General features: G+C 32.7%; 1 protein-coding gene across 1 annotated transcript; it reads left to right on the forward strand.

The window, feature by feature from the left end:
- The first annotated feature begins 7139 nt into the window (after positions 1-7139).
- On the forward strand, positions 7140-9469 carry LOC120182630. Its single transcript, XM_039187554.1, has 2 exons — positions 7140-7482; positions 8104-9469. The coding sequence occupies exons 1-2, from the start codon at positions 7402-7404 to the stop codon at positions 9196-9198; spliced, it is 1176 nt and encodes a 391-aa protein (XP_039043485.1). The 5' UTR covers positions 7140-7401; the 3' UTR covers positions 9199-9469.
- The last annotated feature ends 2689 nt before the right edge of the window (positions 9470-12158 follow it).

The following is a 12158-nucleotide window of genomic DNA, read 5'->3' on the forward strand; positions in this document are numbered from 1 at the left end:
GTTCATTCACAGTCGTAATTTCCTCCTCATTATCATCAACAACATCTTCCTCGACAGCGGCTGTTTTATCATCAAAATTCGGGTATTGACCAATATCAAAATCATTACATGCAGGGTATGTTTCTTCTTCCATCACATCATCAAAATCTGAGTATTTACCAAGATCAAAGTCTGGGTATTGACCAAGATCAAATTTCGAATACTGACTAGTACTCACAATTTTTTGTTGCTCATAATCATCTAACTGGTCAATACGAAAACCGGAATTTGGTGCTGAAAGTTGATTGAGATTTGGATTAGGAAAAGGTTGTGGGTTTTGAGATTGTGTTTGGTATTGGAAATGTGGTGAAACAAAATTTGCTTGGTGATGAAATTGTGGTAGAACCATTAAATTTTGGGTTGAAGAACTTAGTTGATTACTACCCGCTACAGACCCAACTTCACTACTTCTAGGTTCAACAACATACAATGTAACATCATCTTCTTGCGAAACACTAATGTAAGCAATGAATCGTTCAACATGTTCATTGTCGGTTAACAAATAAACTTTACCTTTTCTCAGATAAGATAGCTTAAATCCACTTAGAGCCTATAAATTCAATTTCTTTGCAGCACGTAACATTAGAGTTTCATAAGTTAACTTTTTTAATGACAGTTTTAGTTGAAGATTCATGGGTAAAGACACATATTGTAAAACACCATGAACATTCTCCCATGACCCTCCAAAACATAAATCTATCCAAACATGATCAACGTTAGATGATTTCATTCTAAAAATTGTAAATTAATTTACTAAACAAACGAGCTATAAACTAGATATCATCACTAACTTAGAGAAAAACATACCTTTATTAAGTTGATAATTGATAATTTGGGAGAGAAATCATTGAAAAATTATATAGAAATAAAATTATGTAAAAAAAAGAGATGGGGAAGGATGTCGTTGGATATAGGAATGGATGTCGCCGGAGAGAGTGATAGATGGAGATGAATGAGTTGCGATTTAGGGATTTAGGTTATGAGTTGCTACTGCTGCGTTGTTATATACCCAAAACATTTGTGTTGTGAAACTAAAACCTGTTGCAAAATTAAAATCGCGTTACAAATTTGAAATTCAGTTGCAAATTTGACTTTCGCGTTGAGAATTTGACTATCGCGTTGCGAATTTGGAAAATCGCAACGCGAATTACATATTTGCGTTGCGAAATTGGAAACTGGGTTGTGAAATTGGAATTCGCGTTGCGAATTTGTTGGTCATTTTGGAAAATCTAAAAAAATTGGTTAAATTCGTATATTATAAGGCATTTTTGATCACTGAGATTATTTTCTCTTAAAAGAATGGTTGGATTATAACAACGATCATTAATATTGAGATAATTACAATCATCTAATTAGTAATTGCATTACAGTTATTATCTAATTACAATGAATTAGTTATTCTGTCATAGATCCCATTAAATCAGGCTCCAAATATACATAAATTAGGTATTTGAGATACCATCAAAGCTTTTGAACAAGGTGGGAATAATAAATGGGGACAGACAAAATTAATTAGGAGAATTCAAGGCCATTTTAACTTCTATGCCGTGGAATAAATATGTTGAGGAACTCGAGATCTTTTGTTTTCTTATGTTCAATCTTTTATAAGTTTATACACATTTGAAAAGTCCAAAAAGGGCTAATAAATGTAATATCCTATAACATAATTATAATGTCCACCTTTCTAATTATATTTATAAAAGATTAAGTATAATAATATATATTAAAAATTTAAGTTCAAAATTTGAAAATAATATAACTAAAAAAAGATTATCCATAAATCCAAACATATATTATAGGACCAACATGTTATGCTTGTAGAATTTTAAATTCCATTAGCCATGGCGTGGAATTGGGGTGATTTGTGGGAACAAAAAACAAAATGCAAAGACCTTATAGAGCAGGCCACGCCACCAATTAGCCTTAAATCAGTCTAATTAGTTAAGGCTGACTCATTTTTGTAGAAAATTGGGGTCATTCCACACTAGGCTACTTTCTACATATATCTTTATTTAAATTATGTTTTATAATTAACTGTTTACTAACTATTTATTACACATCACATATAAAGTCACCGTCTTATAAATAATTTTATTTGAATTGGTATAATTATTATAGTGTGAGTTGTCTTCAAGGTTAACACAATCTTCTCAATCTTAAAGTAAAAAACTGTAATTAATTTATGTTACACCCTTCAACAAAATAAAAAAATTGAGAACAAAAGGATAAAACCATCTGTATATAGATTTAAAAAATATATCAACTTTTCTCTATTGGATTAAAAATTATAATAAGTTTTATTTATTTTTTCGTTATTTTTTTTAAAAAATAATCCACTAATAGTAAATAATAAATCTTAGTGAGTTGGCATTTAAGAAAAAGGATGAATTTAATGTTTCAACAATAAGAAGAAAGGAAAACACAACATGCAGTTGAATTTAGTAGTCTTTAGCTGATTTTTCATAACTTCGGAGAAGAGAAAACATAAAATTGTAGTTATTTGATTTGAATTAAATTATTTTTTATCTAATTTATTATTAGTTCTGTTTTTTACAATATAAAATAAATGTTTTACATTTTTAATGATAAAAATAACTTATAAATATTATATAATAACAATAATTTGTTTTTATTTATTAAAAAGTTAAATATATACAGAAAAAGTTAAATATATACAGAAAAAGTTTAAAAAAATTATCACAGCATGGAAAAAAATAAATCTATAAAAATAAAATCAAAGCCAAAATTTAATAAAAAAGGCTTTTTCTTTTCCGGTTGTCATGTTTTTTTGGGGGGCGTTTATAAGCTTTTTCAGTGATTCTGAACAAACAAGTTGTAAAAAAAATCAATATCTAATTTAAAAACATTGATATTTTTTGGTAAAATAAAATTTAAGTTAGGAGTGATTCTTTAGTTTAAGGTCAGGGCATACCTAAGATTTAATTAGAATTTACATAATAATTTATATATTGTCTACCAAGAATGATGATGATAGAATTTAAACTTGACCTTATAAGCTTAAATTCCAAAATCCGAACTACTTATGCCAAAACTTATAAGTAAAAAACATTACTTTTTTTTAATAATAGTTAACAAAAATATAATATATTAATCATAAAGTTGAAACTTTAAAAAATAATCAAATTATTATGTTTACAGTTAATCTTTCAGTATTGGGTAGCCCAGAGGACCAAGTAAAAAAGAAGCTGAAACCCGGTTCATCACAACATGTGAGTGCAACGTGTCCGTGGGGCCAAAAACCTGGAAGGGTAAATTACACGTGTGGTAATTAAACTTTACTCTTTCTCCTTTTTTACTCATTGTATTTTTAATTTTTTAATTTAACTACTAAACTTTATATATTAATTTTTTTTATCACTTTTCATTAACTTTATAACGGAGTTATGACGTCAATAAATTAAAATATTTTTCAATAGTTAAATTGCATATCAGAAAATTAAATAAAATTTTGAACTCTTCCTTCTTCTTCTCCTATTCGTTTTCTTCTTCCAACTCTTCATCATCAACATCCACGATAAAGCTACCATTCTTCCCCTGCAACAACAGTTTTTTTTTTTGGCACATAACTTCTCGTTTTCGAATCATCTTTTGCCTGTCACGATAACCAATTTCACTGTAACCAATTTTAGAAACTAAACACAAAGTTAATTCAACAAATTTCATAAATAAGCACTCATACTTGGCACTTCAGAAATAACCAATTTCAGCCGTTTGAATCTTGACGTTTGCGAATAGAGTAAATTGAGTTGGGAGGGTCGTCACCGTCTCTACAATATCCATCTGAATTAGTCGGTCAATAGATCGGATAAAAGTAATTAATTAAAAAAAATTACAAGAAAATCAAATTATGCATTTACTAATTCATTGTTCAACTAGTAAATGAAAAAGATACAAATCAATTAAAAAAATTTAGTAACCAAAAACAAATCTAGTCCAACAAAATTTAAGAATTAAAAAGAAAAATTTACTTTTAATTGAGTCTATATCTTCAATGTCAACATTCTTTGCTCCACTCTCACTACCCAAATCCATCTCTTCTTTTTCATTTCTTCCGTTAGCTTCAATACAGACCAAACAGGGACTCGACCTAAAACACAAAACCAATTGTCATTTTCCGGTTGACCTTTATCGGAACATTTAAAAAGTTTGATATCTCCGTTCGTTATGCTCTTTACACAAATCGGGTTCGTGCCAATAACCTCAAATGAAACCCTGGGCATATTTTGGGTCTCCTCGATTTTGTTGACCAGAGTTTCAAGCTCCAGTTCAACGCGACAACGGGAGACGATTCGATTAGTGATGTCGAACCCTTTTGAGCTCTGGGGTTTTGAAAGAGGGGAGGAAGATGATGATGATGCTTTGAGGTTTGGGGTTTGAAGATTTAAGATTAGGGTTTTAGTGTATATTTTTAAGAATTTTATTTTTTATTTTCTAAATTATAAATCTTACGTGACAGATTTTATTATCAGAATAATCCATGTAATAATTCTGTAAATGAGCAAACGGTTAAAGTTCAGTTACTGGAAGAGTAAGTTACCCAAACCGGGAATTAGAAAACCTGGTCGGGCAAAACTAACGGAATTAGTTTTAAAACAGATAAAAAGAGGTTAACGCTTTTCCAATTCTGCGCCACTCATTTCCAACGCGTTACCGACCCGGTCCATTTCCCATTCCTTAAACCTGCTATCTTCTTACAACTCATTCACGAGTGAACTCAGCTTGATTCACACAAGAATCATAGATTTAATTTTAATTAAAATTCAAATTCAAATTACGTCTTTCATTATTATATTATATATTGCCACCTGTCGTAATCGATTTTCGTCCGGGCACGAATTTTTTACTTGGCGGGAAAAAATGATGTGAATAAATGGTTTTTAAAATAATTTGGGAGTCGCCATCGACCTTTTGGGTCATGTAGGTTGAATACCTAAAAAATATATTTTAAAAGAGTTTTTAAGAAAACATCAGTTAAAAGATAAACTGATCTGCGTTTATAACCAAAAATTCATTATTTTTAATAATAAAAAAGGATTCGTGGTCGGTTACGTTTAGGGAAGGATTATCACACTACAACGCCCAAAATTGGTATTTTTTAATTATAAATTATCTCTAATAATAGAAATTTAAAAATTCAAATATATATTTAATTCATAATTTTATTATTTCAAATATTTTTAAGAAAATATATTAAACATAAATAAGATATTTACTTATTTAGAAATATCAGAAAAGGACTTCTAAGTGCTTTAAGACAGCTCTTTCCTTTGATATTAAAAAATAAATAAATATTAAAACATTTATCTCATAAAAAATAGATTAATATATACAATTTTATAAAAGTAAAATATTTATTTATTTAAAAATATCAGAAAACGGACATCTAGTTGTTTTAAGACTGCCCCTTTCTTTGATATAAAAAAATAAATACTATTATAATTTTTTTATAAAATTAATCAAATAATAAATATTAATATGATTAAAATAATAATAATAATTACTAATTTAAATATATAACAAAAAAAATTGCAATGTAATAAAAACAAATAAAATTAAAATTATATGATCAAAATATAAAGTATTGAAAATAAAAGATCAAATTCGAAATATTAAGAAATCCATATCCTAATAGTTTAATTTAACTTTAATTATTTATTCAGGGCTAAAATAAAATTTATAAAATTATGAGGGACTAAAATGGGTATTTACTCTAATATACATATAAAATACTGGTAAGGACTAAAACATAATAAAATAAAATTCGAAGACTGAATTAGAACGTTAAGAAGTTAGTTTCAGTTACTAAAATGAATAATTACAAAACTCGGATGGCTGCGGAAAGGGTTTGGCCATGCACGAAATTACAGATATACCCCTCCCAAAACGGCGTCGTTTGGGAAGGGGTATAAATACCCCAAACGACTGTCCCTTCGAGCCAACTCTCTCATTTCTTCATTTCCTCTTCTCTCTCAAAAATGACAGAGCCAGAGTTCTCTCTGGCTTCTCTCTAAAACGAGAGAACACAGTCCCGGTCAGCCACCGCTACCGGCCACCGTTAACGATGGCCGAAAAATTCTAAAATATACCAAAATATAGATCGGGACGATCTAAAACCGAATCTGACCCCCCTTTCCCATAAAGCATCTCCTATTTACATATATCTACAAAAAAATACCTTCGGTATTTTACTTCTACGACGGCCTATGAACTCCGATGGCGTCGCAGCTTCTTCGGTAAGGCTTTTCTCAATTTTTGTTTCGATCTTTTGATGGTTTGGTTGCTGTGTTCTCTGGCTTGTTCCTCTCTTTTGGTTGTTCTTTTTTTCCTCTCTTCCCTCTTCTCTGTTTTTTTTATCTCCCTTCTCCGTTTTTTTTCTTTGCAGGTTTGGTGGCTTTTATATCCACCACCGAGGCTCTCGTCGGACCGGTCCCAGAGATGAGTTCTAGTGAGTCACCGAACCTGTGGTGACTCACCTCATAGCTTGCGACGTGGGCGACAGGTGTTGAAGCAGCAAAGCTTCTGGAGTCTTCAGCGAGGCGGCGACATCGTGGCTAAAGTGGGTTCGAACATCTGGCTGCAAAAGCGTCGGCAGTAGCTGTTCTGGAAGCGGCGGCTGGGACGTGGCCCTAGGGTCATCTGTTGGAGTCATCTGGGCCGTTGGATCTTGCCAGATCTAACGGTAGAGAAACAAGGCGGCGACTGAGAAATGTGAAATCCTAGGGTTTCCTCTGCATCCGGGCTGTTGGGTCAGAGTTGGGTCTGGGCATGTAAACGGGCCTCCAGTTTTGTAATTTATTTATATAATAATAATAATATATATATATATTAATAATAATAATAAAATTAATAATTTTAATTTTAATAAAAGTGAAAAATTAGTGTCTACACTACCATGAACAATGACAGATAGCACGAGGCTTTTCATTTTATTTTATTTCCTGTTCTTGGATTATTGTTTAATTATTTAATCCCATCTATTAAAAAAAATTGAATTTGATAAAAATAATTTAAATATCTAATTCAGAGAAGAGTGTAGTTTAAATGTATTTATACAATAAAGCCTAATTAAACTATTTAAGCTTGATAAGCCGTTTAATTGTTACAGGCAAGTCTCTCTCTTTTTGGGCCTTTTGGGTATTCCGTTTTTAAATAGAGAAAGAGAGAGAGAGAGAGAGGGAGGGACAGAAGATCGTAGGCTGTTGAGGTAACCGTTGGAGAGGGAATCAGGGAATCGGAAGATAGGGAGAGTGTTTCTGGCAGCTCGTCGTCTGGCTTTCGCAGACTGAGCTCAAAGATTTCTATTTTTTGTGTGCTTTTTTCTTTTGATTCTTTAAGAAAAAAATGATGTGGATGATGAATGAAGGGGGAAGCCATAATTGTCCTAAGAAAACTGACGACATCTGTGGTGATGTTTGTGGCCAGGTATTCGTTTTCGTCTTCATGTTTCTTGTTTTTGGGTGTTCAAATCTTTAATAGGAATTTCATTATTTTTTGGGATTTGGATTAAACTTTGAAAAAAAAAATATGCGTTTGATTTGATTTGGGGGATAGATGGTATTCATGCTCATTTTCAATCGATCTGAAATTTTTGTATAGTTATGGATGAAACTATTTGGTTTTTGTTTTGGGATTATGTAAAATTCAGTACAATAACAAAGATTCAAAGAAACCTTAAAATGGGATACCAAAGATGTAAAAAAACTAGGTGATAAGTATTTTTGGGAACTTATTTTACAAAAGAATTGGATTGCCTTTAGTACCTGAAAGAAAAACTGGCTGGAAAGGAGTTGATCGATGCCTTTGACAGGATGCTATTTTTGTAAGCAAATGTTATTTTGCTTTGTAGCTTCTATTATACTTCTCTAAGGATCTTAAAAGGCATTACAAATTTGCATATGATCTGCACATATTTCATTTGTAGAGATTATTAGTTTGCCTTAAAATTTATAGTTCTTTGATGTGTCTGGAGTGCCTTGTGTTGAAATGTTATTTTGGCTCTAATGTATTTGATTAGTATTGATATAGTATTGTTCTATGCTACAGGGATCTAGCCGGCTGAGCATGTCGAGAATCCGCTGCATCTTGCGCGGCATTGATTTGAAAACATATATATTTCTATTTGTTCTAGTTCCAACGTGCATTTTCAGTATATATGTTCACGGACAGAAGATTTCATACTTCTTGCGGCCGCTATGGGAGTCACCGCCCAAGCCTTTCCATGATATCCCACATTATTATCATGAGAACGTGTCGATGGAGACGCTCTGCAAACTTCATGGTTGGGGAGTTCGTGAATTTCCAAGACGGGTATATGATGCAGTGTTGTTCAGTAATGAAGTGGATATTCTTACCGTACGGTGGCAAGAGTTGTACCCTTATATAACACAATTTGTTCTTCTCGAATCTAATTCGACATTTACTGGAATTCCGAAGCCTATGGTTTTTGGTAGCAATCGAGATCAATTCAAATTTGCCGAGCCCCGATTGTCTTACGGATCCATTGGGGGAAGATTCAAGAAAGGAGAAAACCCATTTGTTGAGGAGGCTATGCAGCGAGTAGCATTAGACCAGCTTCTCAAGATCGCTGGAATTACGGATGATGACTTGTTGATCATGTCTGATGTCGACGAGATACCGAGCAGACATACTATCAACCTCTTGAGGTGGTGTGATGACATTCCTCAAGTTCTTCACCTTCGGCTAAAGAATTATCTCTATTCTTTTGAATTTCTTGTGGACGACAAAAGCTGGAGGGCATCGGTCCATAGGTATCAGACGGGTAAAACAAGGTACGCACATTATCGGCAGACAGATGAGATTTTGGCGGATGCAGGGTGGCACTGCAGTTTTTGCTTCCGCCACATTAGTGAGTTCATATTTAAGATGAAGGCTTACAGCCATAACGATAGAGTGAGGTTCTCTCATTATTTGAACCCGAAAAGAGTGCAGAGAGTAATTTGCGAGGGTGCTGATCTGTTTGACATGCTTCCGGAGGAGTATACATTCAGGGAAATAATTGGGAAAATGGGTCCTATTCCCCATTCTTTTTCGGCTGTTCATCTTCCATCGTATCTTTTAGACCATGCAGATAAATACAAATTTCTTTTGCCTGGAAACTGTTTGAGAGAGAGTGGCTGATTCTTATAATAACCGGAGATTGTTTGGCTAGTTCGAGGCGCTACCGGTGTGACTCCCCACGATGGGTTCGATCAAACAATGGATGACTGCGGTGCCTCACCGGCTAAAAGTCCCGTTCCTTGGGAATTCTAGGTTTGAATATAGCTTTTCTTGATTAGAGTTTTAATTAATTGATGGAAGGATATTTCATTTACTGAGCTGAGGCCTGAGAATCTTCTTCCTGTTGCGGGTGCGTGTGTATTCAAGGAATTTTTATTTTGAGACCATTTTTGTTCAACACATGTTTTTTATGTTCCTTTAATTGCTTATTTCCGTTTCATCTCAGCAACAAGCAAGTAGTGAGATTCCAGTCCACAAATCTTGTTTGAGTACGTCTGTAATTAATGGATGCCACGTTCATCTATGCTATTCAACACAGGTGAAATATGGGTATGAGATGCCATCTTATCTGCCAAAAATGAATGCATAGATCCAATCTTAGAAAGTATCATGAAATTGGCTATTGACTTGGCCAGCACCCAGCAGAGTTATTCTAATTTTGTATGCACTGCACCAGGGAAACTGGCAAAATGGGGCCTAGTAACGGCGGAACAAAGAAGAGACTGGTGGGGCCGTGACACTCAAAAAAATATTAACAAAAGGGTAAATCATACATTTAGTATTTAAATTATTACTTTTGTTTTATTTTGGTACCCAATTTTTTTTTCAAAATCATACCAAATGTTAGTTTAGATTTCAATTTGGTACCTCACTGCCAAAAAATTATACATTTAGTATTTATTTTTTTTTCAAAACTATAGTCCCTTTTCATTTTGACCACCATTTTTAAATTATTATCAATCAGGTCACCTAACTTTTTAAATACATTCAATCAGGCTACTAGCCGTTAACATTTGGAAGTGTTGCGTGGCAGTAAAATTTAATTCTCTTTATGTTATTTCCTTTTTTTTCTCTGCCACTAGTAATAACAAATTATAGGTAAAATATCGAGGAACTATACCAATTAGATCGTCTAGCCTAAATGTTTAGGCGTGCATAAGGGTAACCAATTGTCATTGCTTCAATCCTCTCCAACTTCAAGTTGGATTTTCACAATGTTTTGCATTAAAAAGGTGGTGACACATGTCACCACCGGATTGGACACAAAATAAATAAATTAATTAAATAATTAAAATTAATAAAATATTTTCTAATCTAGTTGTGACACGTATCACTATCTAATTGGAGATTAAATTTTACAAAATTAAAGTAAAATTATGACCAAAATAATAGAATGTAGAAATGTTGATATAATTTACTCTAATAAAAACTTAAAGTTGATGTTGATGTATCATCATAAGATCCTACCACTTCATCATTGAAAAAATTTAAGAAAATGACACATTAGTAGTTTCTGTTAAATTTTTAACGGTGATGTATCAAATTGAAATCTAAACTAAAAGTTTTTAAATACTAAGCGTCTAGTTTACCACAAAGAATATATATATATATATATATATATATATATATATATATAAAATTTGATCCTTTAAAGAAACATGTATTATAAATTATTAAATCTAATCATCTAAAAAAATATATTACTTTATAATTTTTTTTTGAATAAAATGTATATATTTTAATCCAAAGAAACAAGCTGCAAGAAACAATTAAAAAACAAAACAAACACCTATACCCACCACCCCGAAACAATATCAATTACATAATCTTCCTAGCTTGCTTCACATGTACAATATTTTCAATACAAGAAAGAATCTTCTCACCTCTCCTGTACAAATTCTTAAAAATCCTTCTATTCTTTTCTTCCCAAATAAAATATATGAATGCATTCCAATAAATCTTAAACAAAAAAGTGGAAATGGACTTACCCTTCCAACGAGTAAGTGCCCATTCCAACACAGTCTCTCAGTTGCTGGAACAGTAGTGATGCTCTCCCCATCGTGCCAAGACCCACTTCTAAATCTCACCCCAAAAAGGGGCATTTCAGGAAGTCATGGTTCTTGCTCTCACCCGCGTCTCTACAAAGCACACAGGAACCCACAACCACCATCCTCAAACGAAAAAGTTTATATCTGATGTAAAACCTATCCAACAATGTCTACCAAGATATAACAACATATCTAGGGACATGCAACGTGAATCACACCAGTCGTTTCCAAGAAACTTTATCATTCCTTTTCTTAATCTCTTACCATATCCACCTCGTCTGAACCATCGGACTACCAGCCATAAAAATAGCCTCAACATTCTCCCTAAGAGAAAATATCTTCTTTAAGCTTCCAAGTTATTCCAATCTTATGAGTAAAACTCCACAAATCAGACCCTTAAGCATATAACATCTCACTCAAGCAACCCAAAGATAGCCTTCATTAGCAAAAAAATTTCTTAGAAGCTGAAGAAGGCAAGCACGATTCCAACACCTCACATCTTTTAAACCCAAACACCCTCAGACTTGAGAGTTCAAATTATGTTCCAACTCACTTTAACACCAACAACAGGAATATCTGAACCCATCTAAAAGAACCTCATACACAACTGCTCTACCTTCCTAATCACAGCTTTAAGAAGCACCAACTGCATGCACCAATTGGATCAACTGTAACATGCCAGCATAACTCAATCGACAATTAGTCCAATGCCCCAACCTCCTCCTAATATCCTCCAATATCCCATGACAATCATTCTCAGAAAGTTATATAGTAACAAGAGGGACTCCAAGGTAACAAATAGGGAGCTCTCTAATTTTAAATCCAATTTTATCCCTCATATAATCTAAAGCATCACGAAAACACTAAAAGTGTAAATTTCACACTTGGCCATATTCATTTTTAACCCCGACATTTTGTAAAACCTCTCCAAAATACAATGTACACCTACGATAGAATCAAGATTACGCTTTGCAAAAATAAGATCATAAGCAAAGCACAAGTGTGTCAGCTCTACTTTTCTGCACTTTGGAT

The sequence above is a fragment of the Hibiscus syriacus genome, unplaced genomic scaffold (genome assembly GCF_006381635.1).
Source record: "Hibiscus syriacus cultivar Baekdansim isolate YM2019G1 unplaced genomic scaffold, ASM638163v2 tig00112699_pilon, whole genome shotgun sequence".
NCBI classification, from domain to species: domain Eukaryota; kingdom Viridiplantae; phylum Streptophyta; class Magnoliopsida; order Malvales; family Malvaceae; genus Hibiscus; species Hibiscus syriacus.